Genomic DNA, 20,547 nt, shown 5'->3' with positions numbered 1-20,547 from the left:
TTTGAAATAATGTCACAATTTGTCATTATCATCTTACTGCAGTGTCACATTTCATTTCATTCAAATTCTACAGGATGTGTAAATAATAGTGATCTGAATTTATATTGCTGTCATGTTTACCTCCTAGTCATGTACTTTACTCAGCATGTCCATCAAGCGTTATGCCATCAGTTATATAATTCACTCCTCCTTTCCTTATTTTTAGTTCTCTCCTTCCCACATTATTAAGTTGAGAGTTGCATATACAGTTCCCTTCACCGCCTGCTCCTCATGTCATGTCAGTTATTTCTATCAGCAGAATGCTGTAACTGCTTAGGACTTCACTCTACATGTGGAAGCAAGACTGCTCAAGGGAAATAAAAAGCATGGGAATGAGACAGGTGTACAGCAAATACAACGCAAACTGAAGAGATGAAAGTGGAGGAAAAAAGCAAGAAAGAAAAACAAAAACTCAGAAAGATGTGAGGAAAGAAACCAAGAACCAAAAGCTGAGCACAGAAACTGGGTTTTATATCAAGTTACCCAAGCAACTGGGTGTTCAGATGTGAAAAAATTTTAAATGTCATGTGATCCAACCCCCACTCGTTTTTGTAGATTTAGAAACTGAGGCCCAAAGACATTAACACAGCTCAGAAAGGTGGTTGGGAAGCAGGGGTGTGACTAGAACCCCATCATGTCCGACCTCCCAGGATAATGTTCTCTCCACTTTTTGGTTCTGTGTCTCTGAAGAAACTCTTTAGGTGGCCAGTCAGAAGAAAGGCATTATAAGGAATTCCAGGTGATTTTTACACTTGTTGGATAAAGATAATAAATCTGCACTCTATTGCAGAATGCCTTCCTAGTCAATAACTTCTTTTATTGGTGATGAGTCTGGGAAGATGAAATACTGTGGGGACTTGATTTGATTTAGTGAACAAATACTTTATTCCACTTACTATGTGCCAGGCACTAAGTTTTTTGCTTTTTTTTTTTTTTACAAATATTAACTTATTTAATTCTCATATCAATTCCAGGCTGAATAAAGGTAAGAAAGACGTGCCCCTTGGTCTTCTGAACTCCAGTTGCTGGATAATCTAGCTCCTAATAGGAATCCCCCATTTGGTGATATCCCCTCATGTGAGGCTAGTTTTGAAAGGCCTGTTAGTCAGACTGTAGGGTGCATCACCACGGGCTATTCCTTTCACTACCTGGAGCCTCAGGAAATAGAATATCCATGGGCTGTGAGGATGCTTGGGACAAGCATGGACAATTAAAGAATTTGCATGCATGGTTGACATTTAGTTTTTATTCCATTCCTTTGGTCTCTGACTTCATGAGTCCTCTTCCTTCACAAACATACACCATTTATGGTTTCATGCTGCTTAGGTCATCTGTGAATGCTCCATTCTGCAGATCTGAATGAACTCTTGATTTCCAATGATTTATTCTATTTACTCTTTCGATCTCTAAAATTTAGGCAAGGGCAGCGTCCTGAGACAGTAGTGCTCCACCAGGAACAATTCCCTACAGCCGACCTGAGCTCTATCTAAAGGGCAAAAAGGTGACAGGAGACAGCTTCCCTTTACTGTAGGCAAGGGAACAGAATTATTATGGGTTGTGGTGGAGGAGTGGACACTAATATAACAGGACCCTGATTACGGAAACTCCACATAACCCACCTCCCCTATTCATATTCTCTGTCTCTGTCTCTCTCTGTCTCTGTCTGTCTGTCTGTCTGTCTGTCTGTCTCTCCCCCCCCCACACACACACCATAAACACACACAGTCCCGACCCCTCTCCCGCCACTCTTCTCCCCTCTTGCCTCCCCTTGGCCTCTTCCTTTTCCCCGCCGCGCGCCCTGCGAGCCCCGAGACACTAGGGGACGCTGGGCCAGGCGTCAGGGAAGGAGCAGCCCCGCGCCCGTTGCTCTCACGGCCGTCACGTTCCCTCCCGATATCGCCGGGCCCGCGCCGGCCTTCACCTTGATCCGCACGTAGCAGTGGGTACCCAGAGAGGGGTCGTTCAAGCACGCGGGAGGGTGTTCCCGGGCCACCCGCCGGAAGGTCTGCGTGGGTCCCTTGCCGATGCTCCACAAAAGTTTGAGCAGGTAGATGGAGGCGCAGAGCCCGCAGTAGCAGTAGACCAGGGACCAGAAGAGCAGGGACCGGATCGTGACCATCAGGCGGGGCAGGCAATCCCGCAGCCGCGCCATCGGGCGGCGGCGGTGGCGGGGCCGACTGCCTTTCGGAGGCACCCAAGCAGCGGAGCTCACTCTGGCTCCGGAGCGAGACAGCGAGCGCCACGACGCGTCAGGCCCGCCCGCCGGTCCGCGGTCGCTGGCTCCGCGCGCGTCTCCCCGCGGGACCCCCGGCAGCCGCGCCCGGCAGGTGTCCCTTGTCACAGCCGCGGGCTCCCGCACTCACGTTGCGCTCCCCGAAGCCGCTGCGCTCAGGCTCCGAGCGCCGCAGGGCGGACCCCCAGCTCTGCGAGGTCCGCCCAGGACTAGGGTGGAGACCCGGTCTTCCTCCACAAGGTGAAATCCCTTTTCCAAATTGCTTAACTGTAGAGAAATGAAGGTGAGACTCCCAAACCATCTCAGGCACCGCGGAAGGAAGCGCTTCTCTTGTTTTGACTAGTGTTTAAATCCTCTCTTTCCCCAATTAACTGTTGGGCCCTTTTCTGGATCATAGAATCATGGGCGCGGGGAGGGGAGGCAGTGATTGATTTTCATACTACGCGACAGACATTATTACTTTATTCCTTCCTAACACTCTTCTGAAGGAGTTGCTATTCTCCAACTAGGTGCAGAGCTGTTACCAGCCCAGGTAGGCCTCTCGGGTCCTGAAGTCGAGCCTCTGGAAACCCCTAGTTTGTTCTCTATCCCTGCCCTTTACCTTTGCAAGAATATTGTTTAAATTGAACCATATAGTATGTAACCTTTTATTTTTTGGTTTCTTTCACTTAGCATAATGCATCTGAGATTCATGTACTAATTTTTAGGGCTTATTAGTGTTCTACTGAAAGGATGTACCATATTGTTTATCCCTTCTTCAAGTTAAGGGACAGTTGAGGTTTTTTCAGTTTGGGTGGTGAAGAATAAAGTCACTATAAACATTCATGTAAAGTTTTTCGTGTGACTTCAGTTTTCATATCCCTTGGGTAAATACTTAGAAGTAGGATTGCTGGGTTACGTGGCAAGTGTGCATTTAACTTTATGAGAAACTGCCAAACTGGTTTCCAAAGTGGCTGTACAATTTTGAATTCACATCAGCAATGTGTGAGACTTATAGATGGGTCATATTCTTGCAAGCACTTGGTATTGTCAAAAAAAAAAATCTTTTTAGTTGTAGCTATTCTAAGAGGTGTGGAGTGGTGTCATTGAAATTTTAATTTGCATTTCCCTAATGACTAATGCTGAGCATCTTTATGTACTTGTGTGCCACTGGGATCTATTCTTGACAGCTTTTACTTGTTGCTGAATGCTTATTACCCTGGTGGTAGGAAGTGCAGTGGGAGAGGGCATTTTCTGTTGTCCTAATTCAGCCTCACAGGCAGGCGACTACGTCCTTCGATATCAGGGTGGGACCTTCTCAATGATCTTTCCCTGCCCCCAGTGACAGGGTACCTCTCATGGTCTGGACCCATGATGTATTTCCTGCCCCCATCTCAGGAGTAGGAGGTTTGTTTCTGTTTCCTTCCCCCAGCTGAAGTGGCTCTTCATCAGTGGTTTAAAGGTGATAGGGTTTGCTGTTCTTGCTCCGGAAGCTTGAGGTTTGTATTCCTTAGGAAAGATAGGGGAGAACGATGGAGGAGGGGAGGCGGTGGGGGGTAGGGGGTGCTTTGTGCCTTTCCTATGTCTGCTGCTGTTCTCTTCCAGGGCTGTAGCAGGAGTATGGCTTTCTCAGAACCCTCATCCTGTCCCCCAAATCTTTCTTGTAAGTACTAATGAAGTCTGTGGAGAAGAGCAAGTGGTTACAGATTTCTCTTGTGCTCCTAAGGGTTCTATATTATCAAGCTAGCCCATTAGCACCCTTTAGCAATTTGTTACAACTTTCACATGATTTGTTGTTACCAGATTACATAGCATTTGGTGGTATCTGCCTCAGGTAAGCCAGTGCTTATGTCCTGTCTTTTTTTAGATTTCAGGTTATTTGGTTACCCTGCAATCTCAGCCCTCAGATTAATTTAAAAAAAGATTTACTAGCTTAACTTGTAATGGTGGGAGAAATGCTTTTTCCGGCTTTCTAGATCCCAAATGGAAGCCTGAATTCCCTGACTTTTAAAAATTGAGATATAATTGACATATTGTATTAGTTTTAGGCATATGGTTTGATATGTGTATATATTGTAAAATGATAACCACAGTAAGTTCAGAACTTTTTTTTAGTTTTGAGTATTACCTTTGTATTGAAAATTTTACTGTGATAATTGTAAATTTATATGCAGTCATAAGAGAATAGAGAACCTGTGTACACTTTATCCAGTGTACTTTATACTTTATAACTGTCATATATGTGGCTTTGTGTACCCATCAACAAAGTCAAGAATACAGAACAGTTCTATAACCACAAGGATCCCTCCTGTTGCCTTTTTTTTTTTTTTTTGCCCCCACCCCCGTTTTTCAGCCATTGTTTCTCAGTCTAGTTGTAGGGCACAGATCCTTGGCCCATGTGGTAATCGAACTGGTGGCCTTTGGGGTTAGGTGCACGGCGCTCCAACTGCCTGAGCCACCGGGCTCTTGTTGCCCTTTTATAACCACATCCACACTTTGTCCCTAACTCCTGGCAGCCACTGATCTGTTCTGTTTCCAATCATTGTTATTTCAAAAATGTTATATAAATGAAATTATATAGTATATAACCTTTGGGATTATCTTTCACTCAGCATAATTTCCTATAAATTCAAGTTATTTCATATATCAATAGTCCATTCCTTTTTATTGTTTAGTATTACGTAGTATGTATATTCTACAATTTGTTTAACCATTCACCTATTGAATGACATCTGGGTTTTTTCCAGTTTGGGGCTATTTATTTGTAAAGTTGCTATGAATATTTGTGTACAGGTTTTTGTGTGAAAGTAAGTTTTCATTTTTCTGGGATAAATGCCCAAGAGTACAATTGCTGGGTCATATGGCTTTGAATGTTTTGTTTATAAAGAACTGCCAACTGGTTTCTAGAATGGTTGTACCATTTTATATTACAACCAGCAATGAGTGATCATTTCTCTGCATCCTTGTCAGCATTTTTGTGTTGTCACTATTTTTTAACCTTTCTAATAGGTGCGCAGTGATCGCTCATCATGGTTTAAATTTACATGTCACTGATAGCTAATGATAGTGAACATGCTTTCATATCTACTTTGGTGAAATGTTGTTCATGTCTTTTGCCTATTTTCTAGTTAAATTGTTTGAGTTTTTATGTTGACAACGTTTTGAGAATTCTTTATGTATTGTATATGCTATTTGTCAGATATTTGGTTTGTAAATATTTTGTCCTAACCTGTATCTTATGTTTTCACAGAGCAAGTTTTGATTTTGATGAGAAATTCAGCATTTATTCCTTAAAGCTAAATTAATTCAGAAATTGCTTAAACATTAGTTACCCAAAAACCATAGCCTGTGGTGAAATGTTGTAGCCATTTACTTTGGAATTAGAAATAAGAACGGCGTCTAGTGCTTCCATTATTTAACATTATTTTGGGAAATTGTGGATAATGAAATAAAAATCACCCAAAACAAAAATATAGACAGTTTTATTCATTTCCAATCTGTATGATTTTTGTTTTTCTTGCTTTATTACATTGGCTAGAATTTCTAGTATTATGTTGAATAAGAGTGGCCATCCTTGCCTTGTTTCCAAATGCAGGGGGAAAGCATTGAATCTTTCACCATCATGAATTCCCATAGAGTGACTATGTTAAAAACCATTGAATTGTACTTTGGAGGATAAGTTGTATCTTAATGAATCTTAAATTCTTATAAAGAAAACATTTTTTTAATGGGCTAAAGATTTCTGGAGCTAATTTAAAGAAGAAAACCAAGTTTCGTTCTCTAGAAAAACGAGTTTTTATGCTGATAACTGTCTAGTGGAGGGATCATTAAAATTGAGACCAAGGAAGGGTTTTAATTATTGGTAATGATACAGCAGTAGCTAAGGTTGATTAGACAGTAAGATCATTAGCAGAGAGGTCAAGAGACTGAGAAGTATCAATTAGAGAGTGACAGTGAGACAGACTAAAATCCTGGGAACAACAAGTGAACTAGGGATGGTAAATGACTATGGGTAGTATAGTCTGATGATCATGAAAAACATAAAGCTGGGGTATTTAGGGAGGAGGAAGAATGGTCTGCAAGTGGCACTCCAAAGGTAAGAAAACATTAGTAACATTATTTAAAAAACATGCATTAAATGAGAGCCTGCAGGAGAGATCCAGAGTTTAGTTAGAGCAGTGGCTCTCAAACTGTAGCATGTATTCAAATCACTTGGAGGGCTTGTTCAACTATAGACTGTTGGACCTCATACCCAGAGTTTCTGAGTTAGTAAGTCTGAAATCTGAGAATTTGCGTTTCTAAAACATTCCCGCAATGCTGATGTGGGTGGTCCAATGACTATACTTACAGAACTAACGAACAAAAAAAGAAACAAGCAAACAGGATTGGTTGTACAGGGAATGTTGTTGATAACTGATCATGACTCCCAGAAAACACAATGAAAAAGTCTTAGAAGTTGGAGAGGAGAGACAGGACAGAAAAAGGGTCCTCATGAAGCCAGGTTTTAGTTCGAGGCTAATAAGTTACGTAGTAATGTCTCATGCATGAAGTCAACAGAAATAAACTCCACGCAAGTTAAGAGAAGCAAATCTTTTACTAAAAAAATAACAATAATGCATAATATAGGAAGTATCAGTTGTAAACTGATTTTTCTCTGCTAAACTGACTTCAACCAACGTACCAAAAGTTTGTTGAGCATCTACAATGTGCTGAGCCCCTTATAGACTGAGCAAAGGTTAAAGTTTAAGTTGGTGAAACTAAAACTAAACACTGATAGCTGAATCATAGCTCTCGAAGGGTGGCTCCAAATGTTTATAGGAAAAACCTCAAGAATGCCATTACTCTTTAATATAAAAGATGTTAATAAAGCTGAACTTTCTTTTTTTAGATATAAAAATCATTGATTGATCAGTTTTATTAAAAACAATTCAAAGATTGAATATGTATATTTGACAGAAGTAAATTCTTATTTACTGTTATCACTCTTTGTCTTCAAAGTGGAAAATTTCCCACAGACCTTAAAAGTATTACATAATCAATATCAAAAAGAATACTGAAAGTGGAAAGAAAATGAAAAAAACAATACCTGTAATCCCATCGCCTAGAGGTAACCACTGTGTATTTCGGATATATCTTTCTAAAATGCATACTGTTTAGTATTTACATATGAATTTCTTCGTTAAAAATAGGTATAGTTGAATAGGTATGACTATCACTTTAATTCTGGCTATGTTTCATAAAGGTATCACCATCATTTTAGCCACTAGTTAATCATGTTTTTTAAATGGTGGATAGTTTAAAGATGTTTCAAAAATAATGTTTATCATAAAAATAAATGAAGTCAAGAAAACTTTTTTCCTTTCTCTCAATATATACACACTTTGAATTTTTACCTTAGCTGATATCAGAATAGTGCTTGAATTATGTTACACTTCAAGAGTCCAAAAATTTTAAATGTATGAAGCTGATACATGTGATTTATACATAATAACAACTTGAGAATAATGAAACAAAAATATTTTAAAGATTTAAATTTTAAAAAGACTGACTATAATTAACTAAATATTTAAACATTCATTGCTATCACATATGTATGTTAAGAAATGCTGTATAAGTTCCTATAGAAACTTACATACTTAATTAATATTTATTGTTAGTTACTGTTTTGCCTCAAATTCAACATCGTGCAAGCCATGGGTAATATTTTCTTTAAACTTCAATATAAATTTCGGATATCAAACCAGCAGAAAATCATATGTAACCTGACACTCAAGAAACGAAAGTATTTTGTTAGAGATTCTAAATATTTTTTAAGGCAAACAAGTATGTTTTAAAAATTAAAAACACAACAGGAACTATGTTTTTGATACACCTTTATATATTATTAATTTTTAAACAAGAAGGGACTATCTCTTGGATTTTCATTGCTAAGACAGGGCCTATATACATAGCAGACAATTATTTATAAAATGAATAACATCTGGGAAATTAATTCAATTTCTAGAGAACCAATATTATAAAATTTCCTGCAAATTATGCCATTTAAAAAATGAACATATACCTGTTAAGAAATGTAAGTGAAAATTGTTTAATCGTTTTAGAGCAGTCAAAATACAGCATAAGATGGTATCTTGGTATCTGAAAGCAGTAATTTTGCCATATGCATTTTATCTTTTATATCATTCATTTTAAGTTGATGGTTAATTTAAAAACTGAGTTTTAATCAAAGTTGTTTTCAAACATTGTCATAATATCACTTTGCAGAGTCATATCAATGGTACCGGCCATCTGTAGGAAAGAATAGAAAATTTAAATGTTACTTAAAAAATGTATGCCTGCGTTACATCTATATAAACATGATTATGCAACATTTGGAACAGATCACATACAATATGAATGCAACTTATTTAACATAATGAGTTTATACATAATTTTTTTTATTTCTGTTAATATACTAATCTGATGTTTGTTAAAGTATTATGTGATAAATAAAAATTAAAGATTATAAGACCACTAAGAACAAGTTTAACCTTTCTCTCCAAATGAAGAGAAAACTCTCAGTGTGTTGACCGAGTGGCTATTAATAAGAAGGTGAACTGAGATTACATTGTTTCATGTATCTCTGTAACCAACATAGCGCTAGACATAAAATTATTTTCTGCATGAACCAATATCTTACCTATGTGAGAGAACTACATGTAATGTTAAAGCTATGGGCTTTCCTTGATTCTGCCACTTACTAACTGTATAGCCTAAGGCAAATTATTTAACCAAATTTACTTATATGCAGATATTTATGAAGATCAAACCACACTGCCTGTATAACACTCAGCACAATACTGTTTACTAAATGCTAAGAAATCATTAAAAATAAGCTAAAGTATATTGTGCTAAGTGAAATAAGTCAGACCAAGAAAGACAAATGTCATGTAATTTCACTTATATGTGGAATCTAAAAAACAAAAATATATGAACAAACAAAACAGAAACAAACTCATATAGATACAGAGAACATTTTGATGGTTGCCAGATGGGAGAGGGGTTGGGAGGAATAGGTGAAAATGGGGAAGAAATTAAGTACAGATTGGTAGTTACAAAACAGTCATGGGAATATAAAGTATAGCATTGGGAATATAGTCAATAATATTGTAATAACTATGGATGGTGTTAGGTGGGTACTAGATTTATTGGGGTGATCACTTTGTCAGTTGTATAAATGTCTGATTACTATTATGTTGTACACCTGAAATTAATGTAATAATCTATGTCAACTATCATTGAAAAATAAAAAAAATTATTTAAAAATAAACTAAAGAAAAGTAAAGAAATTAAGACAAAAGAAATAAATGTTTACTGTATTTTGAAACCTCCTCGAAATGCCCTTGTGATATAGGTTAGATATTCTCTGGCATCTGAAGTGACAGCAACTATGAAAGTTCAAAAAATTGTTTTATCAGTGAGCTGTAACAGCCCAGTGGTAGGTTAAAAGCACCAATTTGCAACCAGTTTGTTGACTGCCCAGATGGGAATCAGTGTTCTCATTGACTATCTGGGAAAAGATTTGTAATTATAACTTATCTACCAAAAGGATATTAAAGTTATGTGTGACTCTTATAAACTACAAAAATGTCCTTAAAATAGAGTTCCGGTTAAGATGGTGGAATAGGTAAATTCTGTGCTTACTTCCTCTCATGACCACATCAAAATTACAACTAAACTACAAAACAACGATCCTTGAGAATCGCCTGAAGTCTAGCTGAACAGAAGTCTACAACTGAGGATATGCTAAAGAGGTCATGTTTACACTGGTAAGAGAATCAGGGATGCAGAACTGGATGGTCCCACGCCTGCATAGTGGTTAAAAATTGGGAGGTTTTTCTCAGCTGTGGAGGTCCCTCTTGAGGAGCCATAGGTCACAGCCCCACACCAGGCTACCCAGCCCAGGACTCCAGGGCCAAAAGAGAAGTCCCCACAACTTCTGGACATGAAAATCAGCAGAGACTGTTGCTGAGTGAGACAGAGGGCAGCTGGAGTCCCAGGCTCTCCTCTTAAAGGGCCCAAGCATGGACGTACTCGCTGACAGACTCACTACTCGCTCTGAGCTCCAGCACTGGGGAAGCAGTTTGAAAGGTGCCAGGGACATACAGGAAGGAAGTGAATTGTCTGGCCTCAGGGTGAGGGCTAGAGGACCAGCTTTCTCCCAGGCAGGAGTGCTGGCAGGCTCCATTGTTCTTTTGTTAAACCCTCCCCTCACCCAGGGTGCAGACTGAGTCTCCATCAACCTGGCTAACATTGTTTGCCCCACTCTGGTGACTCCCTGAGACCCTGGCCCACCAACTTGTCGGCCCACTGCTTTCAGTGCATTTTCCATGCAAACAGCCTTTCTTGTCTCATGCTGTGGATCTTTCCAAAAATCTCTCAAAGGTTTGCGGACCCCAAACAAGCAGTATCTGGCCTCAGTTCACAGTTTAGCCTCTCCTAGGCACCTCCAGGGCCAGCATAAGTGGCAACCATCTGCAGATCAATCTGTAGCTCATTCCAAGTGGCCCTGGGCAGGGCACAGGCAGCGGTTGATCTTGACCTGCAGAGCCCCTCCCCCAAGAGGCCGCAGAACCAACACACCTGGTGGCCATCTTTAGACCACACCAGAACACCAACTAATCACCTCCACAAAAGATACACCCAAAGGGCAGACTGGGCAGGCGCCAGAACCTGACTAAAGTAAATCCTGCTCTGTAGAGTGAAGACCTGCACGACAGCTCCTCTACTGTAGTCATAGCCAGTCCACACAACCAATCAGCCTGATGTTCAATCCCTCTCATTGATGTGCAAACAGCAACCAAGGCTCAACTGCAATAGGAGGGCACACACAACCCACACGAGGGACACACCTGGAGCACCCAACTCAGGTGACCATGGAGCCTGCACCATTGGGCCCTAAAGGACACCTACTACATAAGTCCACTCTACTAAGACCAGGAGACATAACAGCTCTACCTAATACATAGAAACAAACACGGAGGCAGCCAAAATGGAGACACAAAGAACCGTCCCAAATAAAAGAACATAGCAAAGCTCCAGAAAAAGAACTAAACAAAATGGAGACAAGCAATCTACCAGATGAAGAATTCAAACCACATTCAAAACACTAGTTATAAGGATGCTCAATGATCTTAGTAAGAACTTCAACAAAATTGAAAACATAAAAAGGGAGATAGAAAACATAAAAAAGAACCAGTCAGAAATGAAGAATACAATAACTGAAATAAAGAATACATTGAGGGAATCAATAGTAGATTAGATGAAACAGAGAATTGAATTACTCTACTCAGCAAAGCTATCATTTGGAATTGAAGGACAGGATAAAAAGCTTCCCAAGCAATAAAAGCTAAAGGAGTTCATTACCACCAAACCAGTATTACAAGAAATGTTAAAGGGACTTCATTAAGAAGAAAAAAAAAAGATAAAAAATATGAATAAAATGGCAACAAAACAAATACATACCCGTCAACAATTACTTTCAATGTATATGGATTAAATTCTCCAGTCAAAAAATAAGATAGGTGAATGGATAAGAAAACAAGACTCTTACATATGCTGCCTACAACAGATTCAATTCAGTCACACACAGACTGAAAGTAAAGGGATGGAAAAAGGTATTTCATGAAAATAGAAACGAAATAAAAAGCTGGGGTAGCAAGCCTTATACCAGCCAAAATAGACTTTAAAACAAAGGCTAAAACAAGAGACAAAGAAGGACCCAGTAATTCCACTTCTGGGTATTTGTCTGAAAAAAAACAAACCAAACACTACTTCGAAGGGACATGTGCATCCATATATTCATTGCAGCATAATTTACAATAGCCAAGCTATGGAGGCGACCTAAGTGTCCATCGATAGACAACTGGATAAAGAAGATGTGGTACACATATACAATGGAATACTATTCAGCCATAAAAAAATGAAATCTTACCATTTGTGACACGTGGATGAACCTAAAGGGTATTATAAGAAATAAGTCAGACAAAGATAAATACCATATGATTTTACTTATATGTGGAATCCAAAAAAGCCAAATAAACAAACAAGCAAAACAGAAGCAAACTCGTAGATACACAGAGCATTTTGCTGGATTGGAGGGTGGGGTAGTGAGGATGAGTGAAGTGGGAGACGGGATAAAGAGGTACAAATTGGTAGTTAGAAAATAATCACTGATCTAGAGTATATCATGGGGAATATAGTCAGTAGTATTGTAATTATGTATGTTGTCAGATGGGTACTGGATTTATTGGGGTGATTACTTCGTAAATTATATAAATGTGTAATCACTGTGTTATACACCTGAAACTAATATAATATTGTATGTCAACTGTTAACTGAAAAATAAAAATATATTTTTAAAAATTTTCTTAAATATGCTTTAAGAGACAAAAAGAATAAATTCTTAGTCTTAACCCAAACTACTTTCCTAATGCCAGCTCTTAGGATGCTAAATGTCTTGCCCAGATAGTTCCCTAAAAATTCTACTTTGACCCTCCAATATGAGAGGATGTGTTGTCCTACTCGAAATAGCATGTGATACTCCTGTAAGTATCTAAACATACTGCAAAATTCCAAGAATAAGTAATGAAATTTGTTTTTATTTAAAGGTAATTTATTTTAAATTCTCTTCTATCCTGATTAAAATCTGCACTTGTGGAATAATTATTGATATGTAACTGGTTATTCTCTACACCAATTAACCTCAGATACCACGATTTATATACTAATATTCTCTGCTCTGACACCATAACCTGGATAATCCTTTCTCAGTGGTCCTAATATATTAAGTTGGTGCAAAAGTAATTGCGGTTTTTGCAATTATTTTTAACTTTTTAAACTGCAATTACTTTTGCACCAACCCAATACACTTCAACTTGGTAAAAGGAACTGGCATGAAGTGAACTCTTGGGAGCTCTGCTAAGTTTCTGCAGATTTTTAGGGTATGGATCTGTCAAGTAGTAAGTAGCAACATAACAGTTCAGGTTGTCAAGAATGATAGTTATCAAGCTTCTAGATGTGGCATTATTAGTCAAGTTTCAGTGGATTCTGGGTCTAGTCAAGTTCCAGAAAAGTGCTTGGGGTATTAGAAATTGTATCAGGTTACATAGGAGGGTTGTTAGGTGGCAAGTAGGTTGCTGAGAAATCACGTGTGACTGAAATCAGGCCCTTTTGAGTACCAACAGGAAAATTCCTAGATCATTAGAGAAAGACTTAAGTAAAATTTATTAGACTCATTTCGAGCGCTCAATCGCCATATGTGACAAGTCGTTATTTTTGATTGCATAAAGAACATTTCTATCTTTGTAGAAAGTTCTGTAAGACCACACTGCTTTAAAGTAAGCTCCACCATATGTTATAATACTGCTAAATTTGTTTCTACCTTAGTATTATAAAATAAGAAGCTGACAAAACTTTTTCCTAGGAAATTCATTTGTATTATAATCAATACTACAGCCAAAGCCAATGGCTTTTTTCTTCTCAAACTAATGCTCCTATATGTCCTAGGAATTCACATGTCTTTTCTCAAGATTATAAAAATATCCAGCACCCAACAAGGTAAAAGTCACAACATCTGGCATCAATGATTACTAGATAAGCAAGGAAGCAGAAAAACATCCACAAAGAGGAGACTAATCAATCAACTGAAACTAACTTGGAACTGACACAGGTGTCAGAATTAGTAGAGAAGCCCATTAAAACAATTTTGTTGACTGTATTCCATTTGTTCAAATGTTTAATAGAGATACAAATATATAAAAAAAGGTCCAAATCAAGCTTCTGGAGATGACAACTATAATTTCTGAGACGAAAAATACACTGGATGGAATCTACAGCAGATTGGGCATTGAAGAAAAGATTAATGAACATATCCAAAATGAAAGGCAGAGGGAAAAAAATAATTTAAAAATTAAAAGAGCATCACTGAGCTGTGGGACAACTCAAGTGGCCTAATCCATGAGTAACTGGAGTCACTGAAAGGAGAAAAAGAGGGCACAAAAAAATAAAAGAAATAATCCCCGCAAGTTTTCCAAGCTTACCATGTTTGCCCGAAAACAAGATCTAGCTGGACAATCAGCTCTAATGCGTCTTTTGGAGCAAAAATTAACGTAAGGCCCGGTCTTATGTTATATAAGACTGGGTCTTACATTATAGTAAAATAAGACCAGGTCTTATATTAATTTTTGCTCCAAAAGATGCATTAGAGCTGATTGTCCGGCTAGGTCTTATTTTTGGGGAAACACGGTATATCTCCAATATGATCAACACAGGACAAGAAACATGAAGAAAATAATTGCTAAAAACAGTGATAAATAAAACTGTTAAACATGTCCAGAGGACAGACATGATTTATACAAAGAAATAAAGATATCAAATTTCTCATTGGAAACAAAGCAAGCAATACAGTGAAAGAACACCTTTAAAGTACTGGGGAAAAAAACTAACAATCCTATATCCAGCAAAATATTTAAAAAATTTAAAAAAAATGAAGGCAAATTAAAAACATGTCCACAAAAAACCTGCATACCAATCTTCAAAGCAACTTTATTATAATTGTTATAAGCAAGCAAGTTTATAGCGTCTTGGAAGCAATCAAGATGTCTGTTAATAGGTGAATGGATTAACTGTGGTAGCTCCATGCAATGGATTTTCATCACTGAAAGGAAATGAACTATCATGCTACAAAAAGACATAGAGGAACCTTAAATACAAATTACTAAGTGAAAGAAGTCAATCTGAAAAGGCTATATGTTGTACGATCCCAAGTGTCCAACCTTCTAGAAAAGGCATAACTATGGAGATAGTGAAAAAGATTTGTAGTTGTCGGCAGGAGTTCTGGAGAAATAGGAGGCACACAGGGGGCTTTTAGGAAAGGGAAATTATTCTGATGGTAGTATAATCGTTGGTGTATGCCACTGTATCTTTATACATTTGTCAAAATCCATAAAATGTATCAACACAAAGAATGAACCCTAATGTAAACTATGGACTTTGTTTCATAAACTAAGGTTAGCAATAATGTGTCAACGTTGGCTCATGGATTTCGTTAACTCATGTGGGATATTGATGGCAGGGGAGGTTGTATGTTGATGGGGGGAGGAGACTAATATGTGAGAACTCTTTGTACTTTTGGTTCAGTTTTACCGTGAATATAAAATGTTCTAAAATAAAGTCTATTAATTTTTTTAAAAGGCCAAATAAAGATATTCTCAGATATACAAAAGCTGAAAGAATCCACCACCAGCTGACTCACACTATAAGAAATGTTAAAAGGAAGTCCTTTGGGGAAAAGGAAAATTATACCATTTGGAAATCTGGATCTAAACAAATGAATGAAAAGCACTGGAAATGGTAACTACATAGGTAAATTTCTTATCATTAAAGTTTTTAGAGATACTTTGACAGCTTAAACAATAGCATAAAGGCTGGGAAGGAAAAAAATGGAAGTACATTATTAGAAAGCTATTATACTACACATGAAGTGGTATAACAACTCAAAGAAGACTGTGATAAGCTAAAGTATATACTAAAACCCTAACGCAATCACTAAAATAACAAAGTTACTGATAATAAACCAATGAAGAAAATAAAATGGAATCATAAAAACTACTTAATCTAAAAGAATGCAGAAAAGAAGAAAAAAGATAACAAGAACAAACGAGACAAAAGAAATAGCAAGATGATGGATTCAAACTCAACCATTTTCATAATCATTTTGAATGTAATTGTCTAAATACTCCTATAAAAGGCAGATATTGGATTTTTTATTTTTTTAAAAAGGCAAGACCTCATTACACATTGCCTGCAAGAAGCTCAATTTTCAAACACAGATTTAAAAGTAAAAGGATGGAAATAATTTTTACACCATGCCAACAGTGGTGATAAAAAAGAGTGAAGTGTTTATATTTCTGGTTAAATATTACCAGGAATAAAGATCATTTTTTAATGAAAAGGGGTCAATTAATCAAGAGGACATGACAATCCAAACGTTTAGGCACTTAATAACAGAACTTCAAAATACATGAAATAAAACTGAAAGAATTACAATGATAAAAAGACGTCTACAATTATATAATCATAGATGCCAATGCCCTTCTGCCAATATTTGATAGAACAAGTAGGCAGAAAACCAGCAAGAATATAGTAAACTTGAACACTATCAACCAACTTGGCCTGTTTAATACTCTACACATTCTTCTCAAGTGCACTCAGAGTATTTACCAAGATAGACCACACTCTGGGCCATAAAACAAGTCTCAATGAATGTAAAAGAATTCAAGACAGATATTGTATGTTGTCTGACCACAATGGAATTCAATTAGAAATCACTCGCTAGCCAGAAAATTTCCCAATTTTTGGTAACTATTTAAATAACACACTTCTAAATAATCCATGGATAAGAGAAGGAATCAATTCTAGTTTTTGAAACATCATTTTCTGTATGTTAGGACTCCTAAACATAAGTCAATTTATTTTTTTCTTTCCAGACTTATTAAAATATAATTGACATAATACATGTCAACTTATTCATCGAGTGTTCAACTAAAGAAATACTGACCTGGGACAGATGGCAGATCTTTTTAACCACAATTCATAGGTGGTTTATAAATTTTTCAAGAGTAATTAACAGTAAGTGATAAATCACTTTACCTATGTGCCAGGCATTTTCCTATGTGTTTAATTAATACATAGGAATTCATTTCATCTTCACAATAGGCATTATTATTCCCCCTTTATAAAGAAATTCAGGCACAGAGAAGTTAAGTCTAGTAAATGACAGAACCAGGATTTGAACCCAGGTAGTCTAGTAGCTCCAGGATGTCTTTTGTCTGTTTGTGTCATTTGACTATGTATCTTTTGACTACGAAAAGTTTATTTTAGGCCCTGACTTTAGAACTTGATCTTCACTAAAGAGGTAATTCCACTGTCACTGAAAAACTACCTTGAATACATCTTTGAACATGTGAAGACAATCTTTGCTTTGTCAGGTTTAGTAAACTAAAATTCACTTACTGCTTCTCTCCTCCTCCGCTCTTGCTCTTTCTCCCTTGCTAAATTACGGTCTTTGAGAAGCCAGAGGTTACATTTATCTTGAGCTTCCAATGATTGTTGATGTTCTTTCTGCTCCTCTCCAAGGCACTTGTTTTGCATCTTATTTGAAAAAGATTCTAGAGTGAAGCCAGGGTCTCTGAAATAAACAGTAGAGCTCAGTAGGTTTCAAGTTCCTTAAAAGTTATTACAAAGATATGTTATTAAATGACAAATATAAAGCAATGTTCTAGATACCCCTTTTCATATATTATGATATCCTTTTTTAAAAAAGATTTTATTGGGGAACAGTGTGTACTTCCAGGACTTTTTTCCAAGTCAAGTCGTTGTCCTTTCAATCTTAGTTGTGGAGGGTGCTGTTCAGCTTCAAGTTGTTGTCCTTTCAGTATTAATTGTGGAGGGCACAGCTCAGCTCCAGGTCCAGTTGCTCTTGCTAGTTGCAGGGGGCGCAGCCCACCATCTCTTGTAGGAGTCGAACCAGCAACCTTGTGGTTGAGAGGACACGCTCCAACCAACTGAGCCATCCGGAAGCTCAGCGGCAGCTTAGCTCAAGGTGCCGTGTTCAATTTTAGTTGCAGGGGACACTGCCCACCATCCCTTGTGGGAGTAGAGGAATCGAACTGGCAACCTTGTGGTTGAGAGGATGCGCTCCAACCAACTGAGCCATGCGGGAGCTCAGCTCAAGGTGCCGTGTGCAATCTTAGTTGCAGGGGGCGCTGCCCACCATCCCTTGCAGGACTTGAGGAATTGAACTGGCAACCTTGTGGTTAGAGCCCACTGGCCCATGTGGGAATCGAACCGGCAGCCTTCGGAGTTAGGAGCATGGAGCTTTAACCGCCTGAGCCACCGGACCAGCCTTGATATCATTTTTAAACTTTGTATTTGATGTCAAATTTTACATAGGGCAATTGATACAAAGAGAAGGTTTTGGTAAACTGTGACCAAGGTATACCACTGTCTTCTTATATGTACAATGGAAACAATATTAAGACATTTTCTGGAAAATTATGATGTTTATAACTTATTAGTATCTTTAATAGCTTAATCAATAACTTATTTCTGTCCTTTCCAAAGCAGACTACTACTTATCAATAAAATTATCAATAAAAATGTATTCTTATTAGTTATAATTTGCTGTGTTCTACTAAATAGCTGAATCATAGTTACTTGACAAAACAGAAATTTAATATATTTTAAATATGTGTCTAGATCTCTCCCACGGCCTCCTAAACCCAGTAAATTACAGACCTCTGATTTTCTTGAAATACTTTTGGTTCCTTGGTATTCTGTTCCAGATGTTTCCGTATTAGTTCCTGTGTTCGAGCTTTTACTTCTTTTTCTATTGCTGCTTTTCTAAATTGGTTGAAGAGCTCATCTGAGGATTTAAGTACACTTGAAGTTTTGACTGGTTTGCCTAAACTTTTCCAAGAGTCTGCATTCTTGATCTTTATATCCTAAAACAAATATTTGATTCAATCTGTGTCTACAGATGTCAACCAAATTTTTGAAGGAAAACAATGTTTTTGATACAGTAATAGATCAAATTAAACTCCAAAGGCTTCATGTAATTTTACTAAGCTTATAAAGTTAAAGTTTACTGGAGTTAGAAAAAATATGAAAATATAAAAACAGGTAAGCCAAATTCAATTATTCACCTAAGACCAAATTAAAACAACATGATTGACAATTATTTCAATTCAATGTAAAACATGTTTTAAGGGTATGACAACCTGCAAACAATATAAAAATAAATAAACCTGTCACTGTAATGAAGATATGTATGATCTTATAGGGAAATAAAAAAGCAAACGTACAATGATTAAATAAGAGGCAAAGTAAGATGATGCCATAAGAATGACCGTATTTTTTTGAGCACTCAATAACATAGCTATTTTTCTTTCTTTGTTATCTAGAATAAATTAACTGATTGTGACCACTGTTCTTAAATGAGATATGCCATGGTCTAGATGAGTGCTGCCCAATAGAAAATACGTAGTTTAAAATTTTCCAGTACCACATTAAAAAGTTTTTTGTAAAGTAAAATCTTAATGGTATATTTTAGTTAACAAAATACCCAAAGCATTATTATTGATATGCAATCAATATGAAAGACTAAAGATGATTTTTTTCAAAATAAGTCTTCCAAATTGGTATTTATTTACATTATGTTGTCAATAAAACTTATTTTGTTCTTACCCACAGAATAGGCTAAAATACCAATTCCGGAGTTCACTTGACTACTCAGGTCAGTTAAAGAACCTCACCTTCAGATAGAGATTTGAAACAGAATAAGTAATACCTGTTCTGTAGAATCCTTCCTATTTAATAGGAAATAAACGGAGGATTTCTGGCTTTGTGCCCAAAATTTGTTTAATTGGAATCAAATTTTGGCAAACCCTAAAACAGAAAAGCTCTTAAGTTAGGTTTGGAGTACAGGGCAGTTTTTCAGGTATCAGAAAGTAAGAAGACTTTTGGAAGGCAGAGATGAGGATGGGAAACATTCCTCATTGAAGAAAGAACGTAATTAAATGTATTACTAGATGTAGCTAAGAAGAAATGAGTAGTTCAGTTTCGGTGAATTACAAGGCATATAGTTAAGACTGAAACGCTAGATTGGGTTCATAATGTAACAGTGTTTAATCTTCATTCTGGAGAGAAGTTAGAACCCACTGAAGATTTCATACAGATGACTAATTTGATCACAGTGATCCATGAAGAGCAACAATGTGATAATGTTAAAAGCGGTATGAATTAGAACACCTAGGAGGGTTTCAAGTTAGTCGGAACAGGTATAAATGTGAAAAAGAGCTCAGATGGAAGGCAATAAGGCCTGCTTTATGAAGTGGGAGTGGAAAAGGAGACATCTTGAAAGTAAAACCCAAAGAATTTAGCAGCTCCTTGCCTGTAGGGGACTGAGAGTCATCAAAAATGATGGAAACTTACAGGAGGTGAGGTCTGGAGGTGTACATGAGACTATAACTGAAATCTCCATAGTGGATGTTCAGAGAGAAGTAGTAAAGACCCTCGTTTCTCTCTCACCCTTTGAAATTTTGGGGAGAGAGTAAGCAATTTTAGAGATCATTGGTTCCTCTGATAGGGGAACTTACAAGGATAGGAGAGTGGATAGAAGATAAGTAAAATTAAGGCATTGGTTCTCAACTGGGTGTGATTCCCCTCTGCACAGGGAAGACATCTGACAGTGTCAA

At 37.3% G+C, this 20,547-nt stretch overlaps 2 protein-coding genes across 2 annotated transcripts in view; both read right to left on the bottom strand.

The window, feature by feature from the left end:
• EPHX4 (epoxide hydrolase 4) overlaps positions 1-2,911 on the bottom strand; it is a 30,686-nt gene extending 27,775 nt beyond the window's left edge. Inside the window, exon 1 of the mRNA XM_019752392.2 lies at positions 1,961-2,911. Within this exon, the coding sequence (XP_019607951.2) occupies positions 1,961-2,191 (231 nt within the window). The 5' untranslated portion in view covers positions 2,192-2,911. The remainder of the gene's footprint in view (positions 1-1,960) is intronic.
• A 5,256-nt stretch (positions 2,912-8,167) lies between these two features.
• Positions 8,168-20,547, bottom strand: part of BRDT (bromodomain testis associated) — a 40,744-nt gene continuing 28,364 nt past the window's right edge. The window contains exons 15-17 of the mRNA XM_019752343.2: positions 18,590-18,795; positions 17,306-17,480; positions 8,168-8,539 (exon numbers count right to left, since the gene is read on the bottom strand). Of these exons, the coding sequence (XP_019607902.2) occupies positions 8,471-8,539; positions 17,306-17,480; positions 18,590-18,795 (450 nt within the window). The 3' untranslated portion in view covers positions 8,168-8,470. The remainder of the gene's footprint in view (positions 8,540-17,305; positions 17,481-18,589; positions 18,796-20,547) is intronic.

The sequence above is a fragment of the Rhinolophus sinicus genome, linkage group LG06, assembly GCF_036562045.2.
Source record: "Rhinolophus sinicus isolate RSC01 linkage group LG06, ASM3656204v1, whole genome shotgun sequence".
Lineage (NCBI taxonomy): Eukaryota > Metazoa > Chordata > Mammalia > Chiroptera > Rhinolophidae > Rhinolophus > Rhinolophus sinicus.
The sequence above is the reverse complement of the archived record's forward strand: the minus strand, read 5'-3'. Positions and strand labels throughout refer to the sequence as shown.